At 44.2% G+C, this 23,627-nt stretch overlaps 2 protein-coding genes across 2 annotated transcripts; both read left to right on the forward strand.

The window, feature by feature from the left end:
- Positions 1 to 1,723: 1,723 nt before the first annotated feature.
- On the forward strand, positions 1,724 to 4,704 carry trim35-28 (tripartite motif containing 35-28). Its single transcript, XM_028426534.1, has 6 exons — positions 1,724 to 2,377; positions 2,551 to 2,646; positions 2,766 to 2,996; positions 3,088 to 3,110; positions 3,508 to 3,626; positions 3,765 to 4,704. Exons 1-6 carry the CDS (start codon positions 1,952 to 1,954, stop codon positions 4,298 to 4,300), a joined length of 1,431 nt encoding a protein of 476 aa, XP_028282335.1. The 5' UTR covers positions 1,724 to 1,951; the 3' UTR covers positions 4,301 to 4,704.
- A 264-nt stretch (positions 4,705 to 4,968) lies between these two features.
- megf8 (multiple EGF-like-domains 8) lies at positions 4,969 to 23,468 on the forward strand. Its single transcript, XM_028424991.1, has 44 exons — positions 4,969 to 5,407; positions 6,146 to 6,335; positions 6,447 to 6,610; positions 6,694 to 6,903; positions 7,035 to 7,215; positions 7,327 to 7,415; positions 7,878 to 8,091; positions 8,177 to 8,360; positions 8,540 to 8,685; positions 8,766 to 8,876; positions 8,965 to 9,116; positions 9,215 to 9,316; positions 9,476 to 9,623; positions 9,986 to 10,149; positions 10,522 to 10,725; positions 10,841 to 11,038; positions 11,175 to 11,435; positions 11,711 to 11,829; positions 11,935 to 12,066; positions 12,241 to 12,354; positions 13,936 to 14,019; positions 14,177 to 14,416; positions 14,533 to 14,717; positions 14,849 to 15,062; positions 15,174 to 15,414; positions 15,494 to 15,626; positions 15,713 to 15,960; positions 16,109 to 16,219; positions 16,315 to 16,433; positions 16,540 to 16,780; positions 16,858 to 17,029; positions 17,154 to 17,317; positions 17,459 to 17,594; positions 17,670 to 17,901; positions 18,002 to 18,128; positions 18,216 to 18,426; positions 18,521 to 18,735; positions 18,832 to 19,027; positions 19,148 to 19,316; positions 19,414 to 19,606; positions 19,692 to 19,862; positions 19,967 to 20,097; positions 20,186 to 20,318; positions 20,409 to 23,468. Exons 1-44 carry the CDS (start codon positions 5,384 to 5,386, stop codon positions 21,906 to 21,908), a joined length of 8,673 nt encoding a protein of 2,890 aa, XP_028280792.1. The 5' UTR covers positions 4,969 to 5,383; the 3' UTR covers positions 21,909 to 23,468.
- The last annotated feature ends 159 nt before the right edge of the window (positions 23,469 to 23,627 follow it).

A 23,627-nucleotide genomic window follows, 5' to 3' on the forward strand; every position in this document is an offset into this window, starting at 1 on the left:
AAATCCACTTACATTTTCCTGGTGAGGGTGCTTGGTGTGGGTTGTGCTCTTTCTAAGACATATGCATAAAGGTCAGCATTACGAAGAGATGAGGGTTTACCAGTCATTTGGTACCACTCTGTTTTAAGATTCGTTTCATGTTCTTACTTTGAGTTTTTCCCCAGCCCTAAACAGGTCCTGTTTAGGGCTATGGTTTAGGGTTATGATATTGTACCTTTTTCTTTTTGAAAATGAATTCATATTGCCCACAGTGTTCTACCACACCAAAAGGTAAACATCCTTGAGAGTTGACAAGCTTATAGTCTGATAGTCTAAATGACTGGATCAGCTCTGAAGCCTTGTCGGGTTGGTGTCTTGTGACACCTCAGCAACCCACATTAAGATCATCACAACCTGAAATGCTACAGGAGAGGGCACAGCTGTGGATTTCCTGTGTGACATGTGGTGCTGCAACAGGTGCAAAAGATATTTTAGCAGTACAGCATTAAATATTCTCTGCTGAAGGTGTGCACATCAAATGTACAGCTTCAATCACACATTCTTTGCTGAGACATTAGAGCTGCTCCACCAAAATTCTCCATCCTGATATCAGAATGCAGGGGTGTATAAAGTGCCCAGAGACTGTTAAAATACCCCCTGAATGTGCTCTTTAGATGTGATGAAGCTTAGTTGGAAATTCATCAGTATATCAGTTAACAGTATCTACTGTGTGGGAAATAAGAGGCTTCATGAGAAAAGGTCTGTGTGTGGGTGAAAAATATTTTCCATTTCATTATTTGCAGATATTTGACAGCTTGTTTCCATCATTTACATTAACACTGTATCATACTTTAAACTCTTCACTTTCTGCACACAGGATTCATTCCGAATTTAGTTTGATTAAGATTAAGATTAAGAAAGATTAAGATTAAGAAACCTTTATTAGTCCCACAATGGGGAAATTGCATTTTTGCAACGGCATACAGACAGCAAGGGATAAGTTAGGAAAAAGATATATACAATATAAAATAGGCTACCAATAAAAGATATATACATTATAAACAGTTTACATATTTTATATTTTATTTTATTTATATTACAGATTTTATCAATCTATGTGTGATAGAGGAAAAAAAGACTTTAACTAAGTAAAGTAAGCAGTGAGTGGAAAGATGAGGGGACAGCAGTCCCACAGCCAAGTAAAAGTCTATTTAGCTGAAGCAAATAGAGCAGGAGCAGCAAGAAGACATGGAGTCATTTGCAGATTTTTGTTAATCGGTTATATCTGTTTAAAAATGAAATTAAACAATAAATGTTGCAAAGCACGAATGGGTCTACTCTGTGAAGTGTGCTGCAGTTGGTTCCTGGTATGTAAGTAGTTGCAAAGATCCTTAAAACGACACACAGTCTGTGTCTTGATGAATGATGTTAATGCTACAAACACACTCTGATTCAGGGTCGCAGAGTTTCCACAGTGCAGCCTCAAACAATGATACTCTGGCGCCCTCTGTTGGATAAACAACATATTTATTAAAAAGATGGCAAAGTGTAGTAAAAAGTGTGGGATCACAAAAAGGCTGAAAAAACATAAAATATGTAAATCCCTGTAGTTTTTCCCACAAGTCTGCGCCAAGCACAGAATGTTTATGTCTCTCTCTCTGACGTTCCAGATGTGCACACAGATCACATGTGCACTCATACTGCAGTCTGTGCTCTGTCATATCCTCCACGTCCAGTAGAGGGCAGTGATTTGAAAACAGACAAGTTCCACTGTGCTACACAGAACACGGAAAAGGACACGGAAATAACTTGGTGATCTGGCAGTTTGGTACTTTGTTCCTGAAACTGTCTGTAATCTCTTGTCATTGTAAGTAAGCGAGTCCGGGATACAGACCGCCAGTGAGTGCGTGTGTGTCTGTTTAATCCGTCCGTTTTCGGTACTGTTGAAACCGAAAGTAAACTGAAGAGGGCCATGGCTGACAGCATGGATGACGAGGACATGTCCGAGGAGTCTTTACCTCTCCAGCAGGACCTGACCTGCCCCGTGTGTCAGGGTATCTTCCAGGACCCAGTGCTGCTGCCCTGCTCCCACAGCTTCTGTCGGGTGTGTCTGCAGAAGAGTTGGGAGTTCAACAAGAAGTGCCCCGTCTGTAGGGAGGTGTTTAAGGAAGCGCAGGCCATCTCCAACCGCGCGCTCAGCAGCGCCTGCGAAACCTTCCTGAAACACGCAAACAAGCGGCCCAACCAGAACCGGCCCACGGAGGAGACATGCAACCTGCACCTGAAGCCGCTGGAGCTCTACTGTGAGAAGGACGAGGAGCCCGTGTGCGTGGATTGTGTCAGTCTCCACAATACACACACGCTGTGGCCCCTGAAAGACGGGGCGCCTATGTGTAAGGTAAAGAACCAGGAAAAGGTTTTGTTTATGGTTTGTTTTCCACAGACGTGTTTTAAAGGCCCAGAAAAAGTGCTGTCTGTCAGGAAATAACACACATTCCTCATCATCAACTTGTCATCAAACAGCATTACGTCACTGAGCTCATCATCCCTCGTTTTTTTATGTTTTCACAGAAAGAGCTCGACTATAAAGTCCAGATTTTTGAGAAGAAAGTGGAATCGTACAAGAAAATGACACACAAATTCAGCAATGCAAAGGAATATGTCAAGGTAAGTTACACATGTGTTCATGTCACATTCATCCTCAGGTGAACATTAACCCAGACGTTTTATATCACACACACCCCTGTTCGTGTGTATCAATGCACCGTCCTGATACCTTATAACAGTATCAAGCCGGAGAAGCAGAGAAACAAATCAAGTTGGAGTTTGAGAGGCTCCACAAGGTGCTGGTGACAGAGGAAGCTCTGCGTTTGAAGGCCCTGGCTTCGGAGGAAGACGAGAAGACCGGAAACCTACAGAAGCTGATCGATGACACCAAAAATGACATTAAAGAAATGAACGAGATCATCGATACACTGAAGAAAGAGATGGGCAACGAAGATCTGCCACTCCTGCGGGTGAGGAGAGACTGCTCTGCTTTGACTTATCCTTGGTGTTTAAACTAAAATTCTAAAAACTGATCTCCATCGCTCTCTTTCTGTGTTTCAGAATTTCCAGAGTTTGAAGAGAAGGTGAGTCACTGCTGCACTCGGACAGATCTAAGCAGCCTGTTCACTTCAGAGACATGTTTTTATTTGACTCCGATGCAGTAGTGTTCTCTCTTCTGCTGTAGTTTATTGATTAATGTGGAGGAAATAAGTATTACACATCTTATCTTATTACATACATGCACACATCAGCATTCATGCACATGTTATCCAGTATTACAGCAACATACATAGACGATGGTAACTTCTCCAAACTGCTCTGACAGTGAAGCAAAATATTTGTCTGCTGAGAACAATTTCTAACAGCATTCATTGTCTCCATTTTAACTTTAATATTTTTTCCACCTTAGGCCATAAACCTATCAATCACAACTTGCACAAATAATGTTTGTTTAATTTACTATTGCTGTCCCTGATTCAGAGCCCACTGGACTCGTGGAAATCCCCAGTTTTCATATGATTCCCTTTTGGACATGGGCAAGCATGTCGGTGCTTTGGGCTTCAACATATGGAAGAATATGCAGGCCCATGTCAAATATTGTAAGTAAATAAGAGGAGTTAAGAATTGCTTCTAAAGAGGAATAACACAGTTTAAACTATATAAACAAATGTCTTAATAATAATAAAAGAAGACCTTTAGAATCATGATGATGATACTTTCTCTTCATGTGTACTCAGATCCGGTGTTGCTGAGCCCAAACACATCCTCTCCGTGGCTCTCCTTGAGTCCCGACCTGACCAATGTAAAGGAAAGCCCAGAGCGGTTGACTGTCCCAGACAACCCGGAGCGTTTTGATCCCTGCGTCTTTGTCCTGGGTGCTGAAGGCTACAACTCCGGGAAACACAAATGGGATGTCATCGTTGGTGACAATCCCAGGTGGATTGTGGGCGTGTGCAAAGAGTCGGTGTTTCGGAAAAAGAAGTTCACTGTCTCTACAACCCGTGGCGTGTGGGCCATAAGCCTGAGCAAAGGGGTATATACAGTCCTTACACCAGATCGTCCAGAGCTGCAGGTACAGCAGCGTCCTGAAAGGATTCGCATCAAGCTAAATATGGATAAGGGAGAAGTGTCGTTTTGGGATGCGGGGGCAGCAAAGCATCTGGTCACTCTTACACACAAGTTTGATGACACGATGTTTCCTATATTTGGTCCTGGCCTCCATAATACACCAATGATTCTGGCACCTGGAAAAATTGCTGTACACACATCATGATTGGTCAAGTCAGGGCAGCAGGTTAGCCTGAAAATAATGTTAATAAAACATATTAGAAATGCATGTCAGCAGATAACCTGGAGTGTAATGGGTGAAAAAGTGCAGAAAAATTTTTGGTTTTCCAGAATATAGAGAAAACAAAACACAGACCTTCTAAGGAGATGTGATCAGTTTTATCAGCTTGAGGGTGTTATGGTAGAAATTTGCAGATTTTATACTTTAGGAAATATTTTTAATTGATTATAATCAAATGAATGATTTGTCTTATGCTTCAAAAAATCATTGTTTTACTATTATTTTGTTTATTTTGTGTGGCAGTAATCATGCTTTGCAGGACACTATTAAATTCTGAAATTATATGTGATCTATCAACACTTCTTCTAATAAATAGTTACACATCTTAATTGGTGTGTGTGTTTTTTTTATAACTGGAACCACTAATAGTCTTTAAACTATTCACTGGAAATGCTGTACTGTGAGTTAGGCCCACGTAACTACGTTCATTGTGGATCTTTATTCGTTCGATCGTTAAAATTTTGCACAAATAAAAAACATTAGTGTCTTTGTTATTAAGATCCAGATGTTTGCTATGTCCGCTGGATGGCAGTGGTGGTACAGGCCACTCGCAGCGCTGTCTTTTGTGTTGGCAACCACCGGTTACTGCTAGCCAGCCAGAAACACCACAACAACGGCATCTGTCCGCAACATGGACCGCAGGAGTCGCGTTGATGCTGAAAAAACGTTCCGTTTCTGGTTGGCAGTGTCTCCTGCAATTCTGCTGCCATAGGTTTGGGAACATGATTTTGTGATTACATAATGAAGAATTACTCTAAAGAGTGATTTATTCCGGTAGTATCTGCAGCCGCTGACGATTGCGCATCTGGATTTGGTTGACACACTACTGCTAGCTAGCTAGCGAAGAAGCTAACAGAGGACCCAATCATCAGTGGCTGTCCTCCGCAGTGAATCCGATTCTAGCGCTTGTAGCTAATTTAGCTAGCTGTCAGTTTTCTGTCCTCACTATCGATAGGTTAGCTTGTGTGGCAGCTAGCGTTAAAAGGGCAACCGAAGATGTAAATTACCATGCGACCAAAGAGACGGGAATTGGTAAGTACGATAAACCAAATATGTTAACTAAGTAGCCACGGGCCCCAGGCAGTTAACGGTATTCTGTAGGCTAGCTTAGCTTAGCAACCCTGTACTTTAGCTTTGTTGTGATAGCCTGCGGAGAGCTCTTGTTGTTAATTCCAGTGGGTTTATTGTTTAGCTAGCGGCATCTGAGAAACGCAGCAAATATAAGCGCTTTGTTGAGATGTCTTTTTTAAACTGTACATAGCGCCACGCCAATAAAACCATAAATACACAGATTTGTTCTGGGGGGTTGGTGCAGCGGTGACTTTTGGGCTACTGTTTGTTTTTGTGGGGGGCTAATAGCTGCATGAGAATCAGTATTTTTTTTTCATTAGAGGCTGCCCGAGTCCTTCAGTTCAGTAATCATTGTGTTTGGACACTTTTCATTGGCATTGCATTTTACTGAAATGTCACATAAACTTTAACTGGAATCTTGCGATGAGATCAATTTGCAAAAGAAAAACATGTGTAAATTGTAAAGAGGACAGTGAGGGCGACCCCAAATTGTTTATTGGACTAGCAGGCCGCATGACTCTTTTGATTTCAATTAGGAACCTATGCATAGTGCTGACATAATCCCGTTTGATTCTCTGTCTGGTTGAGTACATAAATCATTGGGATTGGTCCATCTATGTACTGCACATCTACCATCATCACCATTACTTATGGTAGACACCAAGTTGTTCTTCCACCTTTCTCCTTGTTGTGCTTCAGGCAGTGCCAGCGATGGCCTCCCCCCTCCCCGTCTCCTTCCTCCTGGTGGTTCTGTTGATGGCTAAATCACCTGTGTGCCAGGCAGGGGACTGCAAGGGCCACAGGCAGGTGTTTAGGGGACCACCAGGTTATGTCACAGATGGACCGGGAAACTACTCTGTCAATGGGAACTGCGAGTGGCTCATCAAAGGTATATTGTGCTAAAATAGTGTCTTTTTCATAATAGAAAAAAACAAGTCTGCTGGCAGAAGTTTGACAACAGTCACATTGGTTAATTGGCTGTTTTTTTTATATCTTGTAGCGCCCAGCAACAGTCACCGCATTGTCTTAAATTTCACCTTCATGGACACAGAGTGTACATATGACTACCTATTTGTGTACGATGGTGATTCCTACCAGAGCCCTCTTCTAGCTAGCCTGAGTGGCAACACGTTGCCTCAACCCATTGAAGCAAAGTCTGGCAAGGTAACCAATAAAGACATCATATATCAAACTCCAGTTCCCTTAGAATTTGCATCATAACTAAAGTGATTTTTAACTCTTTCCAGATGCTACTTCATCTCTTCAGTGACGCAAATTACAACCTCCTTGGTTTCAATGCAACCTACACCTTCTCTTTGTGTCCTGGATCATGCGGTGGTCATGGCCGCTGTGACTCCTCTACTTCAAAGTGCCACTGTCATCAGGGTTGGGGAGGAGCTTCTTGTACCACACCTCTTTGCTCCCAGGCTTGTTCTTCGAATGGCCAGTGTGACAAGGTAAGAGTTGGGAATAGGAAGAATAAGGGGGAGAAAAGGTTATTCATCTGTCACAGAATAACTCATGAAGTCAGTCAATTATGTGATTTATTAAAACATTAATGTTCTTTACGTTGTATGTTTTGTCACAGAAAGGAGAACGCTGTCTATGCAACCTAGGCTTCTTGGGTCACAGCTGTCAACTTGGTCTCCATGACGACAGTGGAGCCGGGCAGTGGTGGCGTGTTAGTGAGGGAAACCCGTACACACCTCCGAGGACTGGTTCTGCTGGTGTCTATCTGTCCTCCACTGGAGCCATGTACTTGTTTGGGGGTAAGTGTGGCATGATGGGAAATTCCACTAGTGTCGCTTATTCAAAAATACCCCAGCCACATACCCTTTTAACACATTTATACGTTACATGTCTTTCATTCTTTCTTGCAGGATTTGATCTGAACAGAGCTCTTGGTGACTTGATCAAATACAATTTCACATCCAACCAATGGGATAGCAGGTCTTATGGTCATTCTCCTGTAAGTGGCTTGTGGATGAACACATTCTTGCTTCTTTTGGCTCTTACATTTACAGTTTCCATACATACAAATAGCCTGGTTAGTCTCAGCACTCTGCCTTGAGCTGATCATTAAAAAGTGATGTGAGCAAGACATCTGGTTCTTACATTGTTGTCTTAGGTCCAAGAGTTTATATTGAGGCCACTGCGCATATTGATTTTTTTCTGAAGATGTTTTACCACTCCATGAGTCCAGTGCCTCGATTTAAACTCTTGGACATAACATGATCTGGATGAATGAGTGCATGAACAAATGACCACTGCTGCTTGGGCAGGTTCTTGGACAGAAACCTAAATACTCTTAAGTGTGTAAAAGGTTTAATAGTAATCTGTCCTGTGATGTGTGTAAACATAAGTTACATATACATAACACTTCCATGTTCTTGTATTCCTCCCTGTGCTCCTTGGCTTTCTGTGTTGTCAGGTGGCTCGTCATTCCCACACAGCGGTAGAGTATTTGGGCAATATGGTCATCTTTGGAGGGGAACTTGCCAATGGCTCACTGGCCAGTGATGTTTGGATGTACCGACCACTCAATGATGACTGGCAGCAGCTTGGCCTTTCCACTTCACATGGGGCTCCGAAACTGGCCAATCATGCAGCAGCTGTAGTTGACGCTTATCTCTATGTGTTTGGAGGTGGGTTTGGTATTATTCTGTATTATTACCTTGAATTTCTTTTGGGTTGGCATCCTTTAAAATAAATCTTTCCTAAAATTTTCAGGTCGCACCGAGGAGGACATGTTTTCTTCTTCTCTTTATCGGTTTGGCCTGCATGGCTCTGGACGGTGGGAGATGGTTCAGCCCACTGGTGGGAAGCCCCCAGCCACCGCTGGTCACTCCATGGTGTTTCACAGCCCATCCAGGACACTGCTGGTATATGGAGGTCACAGGCCTACCACTGCCAGGTACAACATATTATTTCAACATTTTTTATGCTGTGGTTGTGATTGAGACAGATTTGTTAGTGTAGGAGTGTATGTCTGCTTGTTGTGTTTTCCTGTATAGTCAGTTGTTTACTGTTTATTGCAGAGATAAAATAGGGTATCTTTATACTAAATGTGAGTCTGTTGTATGTTTTTCTAAGGTTCAGTGTGAGAGTGAACAAAACTGACGTGTTCCACGTGGACAGGCGGTTTTGGACATCTTTTCGATCACGTTTCCCAGCAACTGGCCCCAGAGAGAGAGCTTTCCACTCGGCTACAGTCATTGGAAATTACATGGTGGTCTATGGTGAGAATTACTACAAGTAGCAGACAGGATGTTTTAATCAGTGCAGCCCTGTGTATTTAATATCCTGTTGCCTATTCCAGGTGGCAATGTTCATATTCACTACCAAGAAGAAAAGTGCTATGATGAAGAAATCTTCTTTTACCATCTGGGCTGTCACCAGTGGGTGTCTTCTGGTGAGAGATGGTTACACGGTGAGTTCCTTTAGAATGTTGGTGCATCACAGTTTTTTTAAGACTTGTTTTTTTGTTTTACAATTTGGTGGTTGTCACTTGTGCACAGGTGGTGATGCTGTTAGAGGGCGCTACTCACATGTTGCTGCGGTGATGGAGGGACGAGTGCTCCTGGTTGCAGGGGGTTACAGTGGTGTTGCACGTGGGGATCTTGTTGCTTACAAAGTACCACTGTTTGTCAGTAGCGATCAAGGTGACAGGGTGAGTCAAAGGGCTTAAAAGATCTGATTTACTTTGCACAAGAGCATCTGGTGACATCAGAACTATATACTAACCGCCTGTGTGTGTTCTCTCATCAGGATGCTGTATGTGCTGAGGCACTAGATGAAAGCATGTGTCTTAAGAATCCAGAGTGTAGCTGGTGTGAAGGCCGCTGTCGAGAGTACCAGCCCACAAACCCGGTAACAGCCTTGTGGTTTTTGCTGATATGTAAAAGTTAAACACAGTGTGTGAATTGTATGATGATTCTTTTTATCATTAGGCAACTAATATTTTTCTTGCCTTATTTTGATAATTGATTGTCAGTCTATATTACAATAATTTTCGTTTTCTGGTTACAGTGTGGCAGCACTGGTTGCTTGGGCCTGGCTCGTTTCCTATCTGACTGCCAGTCCTGTCTGGTGTTCAGTGGCACTCCAGCTTCTCTGGCCCGGGCTCCTGGAGAATTTGGCTGGTGTGTTCAGAATGAGTCCTGCCTCCCAGTGTCAGGTGAGACCCAGGGAGGGAGGAAGGAGGGTGACGAGAGGGGTCAACACTGGAAAAAAAAATGTTGGGAGTTGACATGGGAGGGTCTAGACTCATGTTGGGTGTGTTCGGAGATGAAGTGCAGTGACTTGACTAATCCCACCTGAGATTGGACTGGTTACTCAGACAGTGTTTTGACTTGCCTGTCCAATAGCAGACTTACTTTGGTGCAGTGATGTCACATCATTTTACTTCGTTCGAACACATGCCACACTAGAGTCATGTATTACACTCATTTCAGTACAGTGGTGCACTGCTGTATTATAAGATTTTGAAGAGGTCAGATGTGTTCTTTGTGTGCTGACCTCTCCCTCTCGGTCTCACAGAGCGAAGTGCGTGCCGTGTGGACCAGATCTCAGGGGCGTACGGCTGGTGGGGGGAGCGTACCCTTTTCCTAACCTCCCTCCACTCCTGTCGCACCGAGAACTATGTCCCGGGACTGCACCTGCTCACCTTCCAGCACCCCCGCAACGACTCCCAGCCTGACAAGGTATGGAGTCTAAATCTCAAGTGCTAACATTCTTAGTTGTGGTTGTAACTCCTTCCCTCTTTCTTTATACTTATTCCTCCTTCCTTCCTCCAACATTGCTTTGACACGTTGCCTCCCCTGCAGTTTTACCCTTTTTTTACCTTGATAGGATGACCTCTTTTAATGTGCATTTTCATTTTTTTTGCTTTTTAATCTTGACTTAAGTACTCACTTCTTTTTCTCCCTTTTCTCTGTGTTTTGCATAGACCAGTTTCTTTTTTTCAAGTAGTTTAACAAGTTTGTGGATCAGTTTGTATAGAATAGAGCTTGCGTTGATGTGTCTCCACTTCCATCCATCCTCCACTATCCTCCATCCTCTCCCCTTCCCCCCAGGTGTCCATTCTCCGCAGCACCACCATCATCCTTAGTCCCACCACTGAAATGGATGTAGCCCTACAGTTCAGGGGCTTCATTCACCCATTGTGGGGGGGGCCTCCACCTGCACCCCCTCCCACAGAGACAGTCTCTATGTGGGCTCGCATCCAGAGGCTCCACTTTGAAGCTCGAATGGCAACAGGACCCAACTCCAGCCAACTGGTAAACATAATGTGCATTTTGATTAAATAGCTGAAAATGTAAAATTTTACTTATCTTTTTGACACATTTTTTCTCTCTCTCTTTAATTGCCATTGTGAAATCACTGGCTGATCAGGAGGTAGTGGGACGCTGGGCAGCCCAGCAGGAAAAGGAACTGAAGCTGCTTACTCGGGCCGATGGGAGCAGACTGTTCTCTAACCTTACCAGAGGCAACCATTACCTTGTCCAGGCTGAGGGCTACCATAACAACTCAGGCTCAGGACAGACCAGTGAGATGGCTCTGATCTGGAACAGAACATTGCCTGGAGGGAGTGTAAGTACTGACACTATCATGAAGTTTAAGCGGCAAGTAGTAAAATTGAAATATGGTGGACTTTATTGAATATTTACATTTTCTGCACATGAGTTGTGAAACGTAACTATAACTCTATATTTTGCTGATTTTGTAGGAGATCTCCTTCCTGTTCTTGGAGCCTTACCGCTCAGGCTCCTGTTCAGGGTACATGTCCTGTCTAGCCTGTCTTTCTGACCAGTCCTGTGGCTGGTGCCCGTCTTTGTCTCGCTGCTTGCTCCGAGACAGCCCAGACCTCGAACCCTGCCCTGAGGGGGGAAGGGGTGAAGGGAAGGTAGAAGGCCAGCGCCATCTGCTGTTAGCACCTCAGCACTGCACTTTGTGTGAAGAATACAGGGACTGCTCTGCTTGTACACAGGTACAGCACTGATAAATATATAGGCTGGGAGAGCTTGGAGCATTGCGAATTAAGAAAATATATGCAAATAGACAAACTAGCAGAAAATTAGGAAAACATCTTGAAAACACATACACTAAAAAGAAATCTTTGTCTATTTTATATGATTTCTTAACTTTTAATGTGGGCAGCTCTCGGCATTAACCATGAATGTCACTATGCTGTTGCAGGTGTTATGTAGCTCAAATTAAAACTACTGTTTTGTTGACTTCTGCAAAATAAACCTTTGCTCGCAGGACCCTTATTGCGAATGGCAAATAAACTCTAGCAAGAAAGGTGACTACCAGTGTAGTCGACGAGGAAGACTAGATGGATCAATTCGTGACCCAAGAGGATGTCCTAAAGTCTGCAACCAGTAAGCTAAAAGACTTTATTTTTGAATGAACATATTCAGATCATACATAGTTTCAACAAGAACCTAATACCTACCCTTATTGTCTCTCATGTTTTACTTTCAAAGGAGAAAGACCTGTGGTGAGTGCCTCTCTAACTCCAGCCAATGTGCATGGTGTGAGTCAGCCCAGGCCTGCTTCTATTTTGCTGCCTACCTCACAAAATACCCCTATGGAGAGTGCAGAGACTGGTACGACAGGTAAAAACAAGACCTTTTTAAGTTTTTTGTAGCACATTTTTTGTTCTCTTGCTTACAGTCTCAAATTACTTAAAAACACCTCCACAACAACAAAGTTCATGTATATTTTGTCAGTGAAAATTTAACTGTAAGTCTATAATGTTATTCATTGTGCTTTATGATTTTTCTTTTCAGTGTTCACTCAGTACCTCAGTGTAAGCAGTGTTCAGCTTTAAACACATGCACAGACTGCCTGCGAACGTTTCAGTGTGGCTGGTGTGGTGACTACAACAATCCAACAATTGGAAAGTAAGTATAGCAGGGGTGGCCAAACTTTTTTCGGGGAGGGCCAGATTCGATAATGTGAAAGTCTCTGAGGGCCAACAGTCCCGATGTCATTATTTTAAACAATAAAAAAATGTGTATGCTGTTTTGTAATATATTACATCTTACACAGCAAACAAAATAACATCGTAGCATTCAGATGACAGATCAGAAAATGTTCTGAATTTACAGCATAAATTTAAAACATTCAGAAACTGTGTGGTTGTGATAACAGAGCAACAGGCAAGTTATTGACTCTACTGTGAAGGTGAGATCTGATCATATGTGGCAGGTCTGGTTTAGGAGCAGCAGACATCAGTAAAATGTTAGGTAGACCAGGTGGGAGTCATTTAGTGCTGATCTCAAAGGGTCTGTAATTTAATGTTTACACAGGTTTGCAGTGCATGCCAACGAGACGTAAAAACGTAATGACGTGCCTTACGACAGATGTGTACTGAATGACGGAGTCAGTTTGAGAGAAGTGACGCATCTCTGTACAGCTGACAGTTTAACAACAGAGAACCTTAACAAGCAAAGACGGACTGCTCTGCTGCTCCAGTAAAACATCACAGTTTATCACAGACAGTCTGCTTACACGACACAAACTAATTCATGGTTTACAAATGTTCGCATTTCTGGAGAGTTGCTTTTTTCCAGCCGCTGGTAAAAAGGCCCGAGCAGGCTGCCGACCAGGACGCAGCCTCCCCGTGCAGCAGGGAGCAACGAGCGTCCCTCTCTCGCTCCATCATGTCTCTTAAACTTCTCTAATGGCTCCAGCATCGCTCCCTGCTGCCCGCTCCTGCCCGCACCGGGCAGCAGGTAGCGACACGATGGACAGGGAGAGGGACGCTCCGCTCCACTCCCCTGCGCTCCTGGAGCCCCCCAGTACTCCGGCACATTCCCCAGAGAGGGGCGCTCATTGCTGCACGGGGAGGCTGCTCTCTGGCCGGGCAACCCGCTCCCATGCGCCCCGTCCAAGAATTCTAATAGGGCTACTATACTACAACTAATAATAACAATATTTCGTGCGCACGTTATACATAATTCGTGGCCACAATTTATTTCTTTTTTTACCATGTAAGGAGGGGCTCTGTAGTTTTGGAGAACTTCACTTGTACAGACGCTCTCTAATAGCAGGCTGTATGCAGAAGCATGTTTAGTCTCGTAGTGAATTGTGTCGAAGTGCTGAACCGGTGTTGTGCACCTTCGGAGCCCTCTGCAGAGCTGGAACCAACAACCAAGCCCTGCAGCACCGCGTGACGCACCACGATGCAGACAGCAACAGAGAGTGATAATGTTCTGCTCAGAGAATCATGACGCAAACGTTACACAATGAGTTAAAAACAAAAACAAGAATTGCCTGTTGATTTTGTATGATTTACTCTGTTTGGCTGGCGGGCCAAAAATAACACATTTTAAGATAGAAGCCGTGGGCCATAGAAAATCCGACCGGGCCGTAGTTTGGACACCCCTGAAGTATAGCAAACTTAACTTTTTGTTTCTGATTAAGTTGCTGATTTGTAGGTCATTGTTTTATTCTGGTATGTTTGTATTTACTCTTTTTAGATGTCTGAGGGGAGACTGGGCAGGAATGGATGATTCATCAGTTTACAACTGCAGTGTAGCTGTGGCTGAAGCCCGGGCTGCAAAGTAAGATGACTCGGCTGTTTTTTCACAATAAAATCAATATCAAAATACAGTTCAGCAAATGTAAAAAAAAAATGTAAATTTAGAGGCAGTGTAAATTCCTGGATTGTACATAGAGTATAAACAAGCAAGAGCGTGACTTCTTGTCCTGTTCCTCCAGCCCTGAGCCACAGACCTCTGCCCCACCTCGACCTCTGGAAATGGAAATGGAGTTAGACCAACTGGACGGTGAAGAACAAGATGCAATCTGGTCCTATCCAACTTGTCCAGATGTGGAGGAATGCAGACTAGGACTCCACAACTGTCATCCTTTTGCCACCTGCATCAATACGCCCACCTCATATGAGTGCCACTGTGAAAGAGGTTACACAGGGGATGGCACACTTCACTGCAACCAGACGTACGTGTCTTTGCCTTAAGACACAAAGTTGTTTATATTTTCCCTCCCTTTTCCATTTAGCCTTTTTTTAGATTTTTGTAAATCTGAACATTTGACTTTTTTCCCCCTTCCTGCAGTTGTTACAATGAGTGTCGTGAGGGTCAGTGTAGTGGCAGTCCCCGGTTTGAGTGTGAATGTTCCCTGGGCTGGACGTCTGACCCCGCCACTCTGGTTCTTAGTGGTGTTGAATGTGATGTCGACTGTGGCTGCAACTTCCACTCCACCTGTATTACAGCTCCAGGGATCTGCGACGAATGCCAGGGTGAGACTTCGTTAGATGGAATTTTTGTATATGTACTCATTACTTCACTAATAAAGTAAAAGCAGACTTCCAGTTTATAGAACCTGAAACTATGGTTTTGGGATGCTGAATGACTTTCTTTTTTTTTTCAGACTGGACTATAGGGCCTCACTGTGAGCACTGTCGCCCCGGTAGCTTTGGATCCGCCCTGGCTGGTGGTGGCGGCTGCGTGCCTTGTGAGTGTAACGGACATGGCGACCCCATCAGAGGGTACTGTCACAACCAGACAGGCCAGTGCTACTGCACCCACAACACTCAAGGACCGCACTGTGAGTCGTGCCTGCCAGGTTACTACGGAGACCCCAGGTAATGAAGTCTTCACTATATAGCTTAAGTCTAATGCAAATCTTTCCTTGTTTATAGCAAGGTTAGAAATGTGTTTTTATTTCAACATGTCATGCCTGTCCTGACATCTAGGAACAATGGCACATGTTACCGCCAGTGCCAGGGCCGCTCTGTCCTGCTGTCTTCCACCTCCTCCTCCGCCATGCCTCTTTCCTCCTCTTTGGGATGGCGGAGTGGCACAGAGGGAAAAGGAGGACTTTCTCATTGCTTGTGGGTCCTGTCTGTGACTGAGAACCTCGCACATTGTCTGCCCAGACAGCCCTGTCCCCCAGTAGCCCTTACTCTGAACCCAGACTCCCATACACACTGTAAAGTAAGTGTAAGAATGATCTGTACACATAAATGTTCAGGTAAATGAACAGAATGGCCTTAAATTTTCTGTTTTACTGCAGAGCTCATACGTCTATGTATTTGATGGCCTTCCTCGTTTTCTGGGCAATGGAGTTGTTCATTCTGACCACAACCTGATTGGAGCATTTTGTGGCACCACAAGAACTCAGCCTATAACAGTGGAGGCTACCTCAGGTGTGTTACACAGCACTTACACTGTAAGCAGATGGGTAGTGGTGCAAAATGTCACACCTGCAATATTGCCTTTTTTGTTCTACCAGGTGTGATCTCAGTCTACTTTGAAGCTAACGTCTCATCAAATAAACCACAAGGCTTCAATGCTTCTTTCTGGGTGCGTCGATGTCAGCAGAGCTCTGATGAGGGTGAAGAGGGATCTGTTTGTCCAGGTGGAGCCCAGTGCCAAGGTGGGCTCTGCCAATGCCCTCAGGGATATGGGGGGCCACACTGTGACCGACCTCTGTGTCCTCAGGAATGTGGAATAGCAGAAGGAAGAGGAGTCTGTAATACAGTAAGAGCTGTGATTGTTTATAAAAATTTTACAGATTTGTTTTTAGTATATCAATAAACTAGGGTTTACTGTAGGGTCTCAAGTTTTTTTTTCCAAATATTGCTTTTTGTACAATAATTTGCTAACTGAATTATTTGCCTTTGCGTAGTCTCTGGGAGTGTGTGTGTGCTCAGACAGCTGGGCTGGCTCTGACTGCTCTGTGCCTCGGGACTCAAACAGCTTGGTTTGGGAAACACTCCTGGACACACAGCTGACAGTGGTAAGGAACACGTAAAGTAACAGCTTCTTTCCCATTAGGTTAGAAATTACACACCCCAGCACACAGACAAATTTGTATACTCTCCTACTTCACAGAACCAGGCGCACAGGTTCCTCCACAGGATGGGACACACTCTGGTGTCTGGACCACACGGCAACCTCTGGATGTATGGAGGACTTTCTCTGTCAGAGGGCATTCTGGGAAATGTCTACAGGTAAGAGACCTGTTGTGACCTTAAATTTAAAATGTTTAGGTCTGTTAGACCTGAATTTTTTTTGTCTATGTGTGTAAAATAACACACTTCCCAATGATTGGTTTAGATATTCTGTGTCGGAACGTCGTTGGACCCAAATGTTAACAAGCTCTGTGGAAGAAGGTTCAACTCCCAGTGCTCGCTACCATCATGCCACTGCACTGCTAACCAGTCATGAGTCTGGCTCTGGAAGCCATGGGGCAGCTGGTCACAGCTTCATGTTGGTGGTTGGAGGTGTCACTCCTAACGGTGTAGCCATGGATACCTGGAGCCTTAATCTCAGCAGTTTAGTCTGGAGGGAACATAAGGTTAGGCTTTTACTATTCTGTTACAGTAAGCAAAAACAATAAAGGTCTAACTAAAGTCACTTCAAATTTCTTTGCAGAGCTCAGTGCTCCCCCCTGTGGCAGGTCACACTTTAACTGTACGTCGAGACTCCTCTGTGTTACTGATTGGAGGGTACTCTCCAGAAAATGGCTTCAACCACCATTTACTGGAGTTCAGCCCTCATTCTGGCAACTGGACTATTGCTCCCCACCTTGGCACACCACCTACAGGTTCTTAAGGCCCTTTTTCACATTGCAACTGATCTTAATTCATTCACAGATTTCTCCAAGCACAAAACCGGTTCACATCATGCTTAACATAAATCTGCTTTGCCTTTGTATGTACATAATTCAGGTTTATATGGCCACTCAGCCGTTTACCATGAGCAGACCGATGCCATCTATGTCTTTGGAGGCTACCGCTTTCATGTAGAGACAGTGGAACCATCAGGCGAGCTCTACAGTTTGTATTATCCCAACCTTACCTGGTCTCTGCTGGTCCCTTCACAGGGTAATAAGGTAAGAAGCAAGCCTGATCCAATTATTGACACCCTTTTACATTTTGACAAGGCAAGAATTTGATCTTCTTTTCACTGGATTGACCTCCACTGCATAAAGATAATGTTTCTATTCTTCTTGTATCAACTCTTTGTTATGTAGCCCCTGTCACGTTTCTTCCACGCTGCCGCCTTGATCAAAGACACTATGGTCATTGTTGGTGGAAGGACAGAGGCAGAGGACTACAGTAACTCTGTGTCTCTGTACCAGATCAACTGTAACACCTGGATACAACCAGGTAACCAACTTAAAATCCAGCTGCAGATTAAGTTACACTTGATCGTATCATGACTTAACTACTTTTCTCCTTCAGGCCCAGCTGTTGGAGATCCAGTAAATCATTCCGTGTCTCTTGCCATGACAAGTTGGGCAGGTCATCTGTTCTTGTCAGGAGGCTTCAATGGGGTCACACTAGGTAGACTCCTAACCCTGTCAGTGCCATCTGACCCATGTGCCCTGCTACCCACACCAGAGGCCTGTAACACTACCACAGGAAGCTGTATCTGGTGTAGGGGAACCTGTGCTTCTTCGGACCTTGCTGAAAGGTAACACAATAGCAGAACGCAACAGCTTTTCTTGTGCTGGAAGTTATCTGCAGCTACAAAATAAGTGCACCCAACATTTAGCAACCTTTTTCTCCATCAGAATGGGCTGCTTCACCGGCCAGTCCCCTTGCTCCCCAACCCCTCGTCAACCAGACCAGTGTCGCAGACTAAAGACCTGCAGTGAGTGTCTTGCCAGGCACCCTAAAACATTCTCCAGCCCATCACAGGTAATTTACAAAGACCCTACTGAAACACAGTACCGGTAATTCACACTGAAGCCAACTAGTTAACTATTTCTTTATCAAATTTCACAGCCTGCTCTACAATGTAAATGGTGCACAAACTGTCCGGAGGGAGCTTGTATCAGCAGCTCTGTCAGCTGTACATCTGAACATGACTGTCGAATCAACCAGAGAGAGATTTTTTTATCCAGTAACTGTACTGAGACCAGCTGTGAGGCTTCTGACTGTCCCAAGTGTACTGCTTCTGGAAAGTGCATGTGGACACGACAGTTCAAACGTACAGGTATACAGTCAATGGTGTTGAAGATATTTAAGTCTTTTGCTGTAGCAGAAAATGAAAAAATTATGATTTGTTATTATTGTTATAATCCTACCAGGCGAGACGAGGCGCATCCTGAGTGTGAACCCAACTTATGACTGGACATGTTTCAGCTATGCTCTGCTCAACGTCTCACCAATGCAGGTGGAGTCATCTCCTCCACTCCCGTGCCCTCCACCCTGTCACAGTCTTCATAACTGCAGCCTCTGTTTAGGCTCCAGAGGCTCTGATGGGGGATGGCAGCACTGTGTGTGGAGTATGGCCCTGCAGCAGGTAAGACCATGTTGCTTAAGCTTTACAGAGTGCTTTTGTTTTTGGTGTAATAAATAATGTTCACATCCAGCAATCCTTTCTCTCTCCTCTCTATAGTGCATGAGTCCGTCTTTTGTGCCCCTCCGATGTGAAGCAGGCCAGTGTGGTCGATTGCTCTCTGGGGGGGACTCCTGTTCTCCACAGTGCTCTCAGCTCACACAGTGCTCTCAGTGCATCGCCAGGCCTCAGTGTGGCTGGTGTGCTACTCGGGGTGGCAATGGAGCTGGACACTGCCTGCAAGGTGGACTTGATGGTGAGTAATCATTTGCTGGGTTCAGAAACTTGATGTAACCAATACAGTGTTTTTTAATACTTTATATTTCTACCTCTTTTATCACTGATTATTTCACGTTCCTTCAATTTTGTCTCCCAGGTGTGAGTGAGGGCGTTTGCCCCCTGAGAAACAGCAGTTGGTCTTTCCTCCACTGTCCAGAGGAGGACGAGTGTGCCAACGGGCATCACCACTGTAACAGCACTCAGGACTGCCATGACCTGCCCCAGGGATACCACTGCACCTGCAAACAGGGTTACATACTCAGCAGGTAATACACAGGCATAGATAAAAATATGTGTTGATCATTCAAGTAACGAGTTGACCCAGATCTCCTCTTCTTGGTTTTTTTTTTTTTATCTGCACAGTGTTTCTGGTCAGTGTGAGCCTGTGTGTGCACAAGGCTGTGTGAATGGGACATGTGTGTCCCCTGGAGTTTGCCAGTGTCACTTTGGATTTGTTGGGGACAACTGTTCTTCTCAATGCAGTTGCAACAAACACAGCAACTGCGCTAGTGTCAACAAACCAGATGTTTGTCTTGAGTGCCACAATAACACTATAGTAAGTTCTTATATCACACAACACACACACTGTTTTATGTCTATTTTCAGAAGTGAATATTAATTTGTCTGTCCTTTAATTGTAGGGTAAGCATTGTGAAAAGTGTAAGCCTCTGTTTGTGGGCTCTGCCAAGGGGGGTGGCACTTGCCACCCATGTCGGGAATTTTGCAAGGGAAACAGCGCTGTGTGTCTGTCCCGTGATGAATACAACAAGGCCCTTGAAAATCCACGCTTGTTCCCTTTGGACCCTAACAGTGTAAGCATATAAAATTGTTGTGGTTTTCTTACGTGGCATTTTTTTAAAAAATCTCAGCCACAGTCGTCTTTTCCGTAATGCTTCTATCTTTATCTTTTTATCAGATTCAGAGCTGGGTGTCTGAGGGTCCCACAGAAGATAATGCTGTGTGTGTGAATTGCCAGAACAACAGCGTGGGGGACAAGTGTGAGAGCTGCCTTAGTGGCTATTTCCTGCTCCAGGGGAAGTGTGAGAAGTGAGTAATGTTTGCTGATGAACTGTCAGTAGATTGACACACTTAATACACAATACTACAAAACCTTGAATTTTTCCTTTTATCACAGGTGTCAGTGTAACGGCCATGCAGACACATGTAATGAACACGATGGTACAGGTTGCCCATGCCAAAACAACACTGAGACATCCTCGTGTCTTAGCAGCCCACAGAGTGATCGGAAAGACTGCTACAGGCAACAAGTATGCACATTAGTGATATTGAATTTCTTTTCGAAGAATGATTTTACCTGTCATCCTTTGGTAATTTTTTTGTTTTGCTCTTCCATTTAGTGTGCCAAATGCAAAGACTCCTTCAATGGTACACCAGTGAATGGGCGTCAGTGCTACCGTCAGTTCAATGTGGACACAGAGTGCTGCTTTGACCCCACATCTCAGACCAACTGCTTTCATGATCCCACCATTCGCAACCTGCCTAAGGGGCGCACTGTGTTCTTTGCTGCCCAGCCGAAGTTCACCAATGTGGACATCCGGGTCACCATTGATGTTACTTTTGGGGAGGTGGAGGTGTACGTGTCCAACTCTCATGATACCTTCATTGTGGATGTGGACCGGTACACTGGCATTCACGCCATCAAGATTGAGGATGAGTCAGTGTCTCGAGGTACAGCCACGGGGGTAGATAAGGATTCACCTCCATCTCCTATCAAAGTGTTTGCCAATGCCTCATCCAGCATCGGAGGTCCTGTGCTGTCCCAAAACCCATTGCAGCTGCAAGCTAAACCCCCAGGGGCAGAGAGAGAAATTAGAGAGGAGCGTGCTGAAGGACTCATCACCTACATAACTGTGTGGAAACCTCAGACAGTCCTGATTGTCCGAGGTGTTCGAGATCGCGTGGTTATCACCTTCCCCCATGAGGTGCACTCCCTGAAATCTAGTCGCTTTTACATTGCACTGAGAGGAGTGGGAACTGCTGTAAAAGAGGGAGAGTCCCAGGGCCTCCTGTTTCTGCGACAGGACCAAGCCCACATTGACCTTTTTGTCTTTTTCTCAGTTTTCTTCTCCTGCTTTTTCCTCTTCCTGTCCGTCTGCGTGCTCTTGTGGAAAGTTAAGCAGTTCCTGGACTTCCGTCGGGAGCAGCGCCGCCATATACAAGAGATGACCAAAATGGCATCAAGACCCTTTGCTAAACTCACCATATACCTTGAGCCAGAGGAGCCTCAGCTCATCTACCTGCCTTCAGCTGGTGGAGGTGTCGGGGGCAGCACCGTATCGCTTGCTCACGCCCGCACGGGCAAACTGGGTGGAGTGGTGGTCGGGCAGAGGGGACGAGCAGGAGCTGTCACCTATAAACATGACCCAAGCTCCGGACCCACAGCCCACCACCACCATCACCTCACCCTGGGTGGAGGGGGCAATAGTGGCCAACATCTGCCACTGCACTACTTGAACACCCATCACTATGCCAGCACCACAGCTGGCACCCAAACCTCCCATCATCACCATCCGTCTACATACAGTGGCTACCAGCACTTTTGCCGCTCCGACCCATTCCTCTCTCAGCTAATGGGCTTTTCCTATTCTTCCTTTAAGGTAGGGCCCATCACACTAGAGCCCACTGATGATGGCATGGCTGGGGTGGCCACTGTCCTTTTCCAGCTGCCTGGGGGTGTCTTGGCTCCAAATCGTGCCTGTTTGGGGTCTGCACTAGTTACTTTGCGTCAGAACCTGCAGGAGTACTGTGGCCATGGCAATGGAGGGGGACATCCAGGTGCAGGCGCAGGGCGCAAGGGGCTACTAGGGCATCAGCACCTGACCACTATGGCTATGTAAGGACACTAGTAAAAGATATAAAGAAACAGATCAGAGAGATGGAATAAGTCTGTAACGAGTATGGTATATTATAAATTAATCTTTTGAAAGAAACATGGCTGTAAGGCAAAGTCCAAAAGAAAGAATCCGTTAACCTGAGCATTTTGAACAGAGATGTACATACACTGTATAATTAATGAATAAGTGTCTTTATTGTATTATGTATTGCTATACTATACTTCAGTGCTTTCACATGACCAAGCCAGCTGTCTCTAGAATGCACTACAACTGCTACACGTATCAACAAAACAATGTCACATCTGGTCTATGATCACTAAACATGTATGAGCACTCGACAGTCAGTCTATTAAGACTGAAGCTGGACTCTTGTTAAAAATTCTTCTCAGTGACCAACAGAAGTTTGACAATAATACATCTGCTCGCTTTGGAACCAACATGTGCTTTATACCCCAAAAAGTGACAATCAAAATTGCCATTGAGAACAAAAGACTTAAATTGGTTCAGCATAATGTGCAAGAAATTGATTGTCAGCCTAGTGCAGGAAAAAAAAAAGTCAAAAGTTGCTTGTGAGATGATTTTTATATCATAGTCGATATGAGTGATTTATAATTGTAACTCAATATATGACCGGCTTGTATGCTACATGTTTATGTTGATAGAGTATGTTTTTGCATATTCACTCACCTGTTCTGTTACATTATTTGTATTTCTGCTCATCTGACTTCACTTTTTGCCTTGTTTGTGAGTCAACTGGCTTACACTTGATGTGTGTGTGTGTGTGTGTGTGGTGCAGATCCTGGAGGATGAGAAAATTTAAAATTTTGTTTCTTCGGTTCCTGACACTAATAATTTAATAAGAGCAGAACTCGTCCATAAAAATGAAGAAATGATGTGTCCTTGAGCATTATGTTCACATGAAATGTGTGTCGGTGTTTGGCTAGTTTTGCTGGCTCTTTCAGGCAGCTTGCCTGTTTTAGATGATTGTATTCACCAACCATAGCTACAGTTTCATTAAAGATGGTTGGGGAAAATGTTACTCTAAAAATACAGTGACACAGTGGAGAGGGTAACACTAGAAAGTTCTCCTGGTGAGAGATTTCACTACAGGATTATTAGACTGAATTCACTGGTTTATGTTGTGTTTTTGTATTCTCTTTGTTTTTGTTTTTTTTGCACTGCATGGAGCCAATGAGCCCCATTATTCATGTGAAATATAAGAAGTCAGTGTTGTCCAGCCTCAGATAGCACACATTGTCATAGATGATCTCAGAATGGTGCTATTTGCTTCTAATCCAATAAAAACATGTTTTTTTCATGAACTGCAACACAGTTACACAAATCTTAGACAAATACTGTCTCTATTTATAGCAACCCTCCACAAATAAGCATTAATACAGCTTTTTATCATCAATCTGTGTATATGTTTCTTTTAACATGCTTTATGTTGTACATAAATTTTGTTGTGTTTCATTGTTTTTAAAGAAGGGAACAGTGTTGTACAGAAGACTGCGTGAAGATTCTATGTCCTGAATGAGTTCAAATAAAGTCAGTGGAACATGATCGCACGTGTTTTGTTGTTTATTGATGTTATTTAGAAACACTTGTTTCTAAATAAACTTTTAATGTACATAATGTACATACATGTTTAGAAGTGTGAATATCCTGCTGCACTTTGTCTGATTTCACTTTTTCAGAGGAAGGAAAAAAAGTTTGGGATGA

This window comes from Parambassis ranga, chromosome 16 (genome assembly GCF_900634625.1).
Source record: "Parambassis ranga chromosome 16, fParRan2.1, whole genome shotgun sequence".
NCBI lineage: Eukaryota > Metazoa > Chordata > Actinopteri > Ambassidae > Parambassis > Parambassis ranga.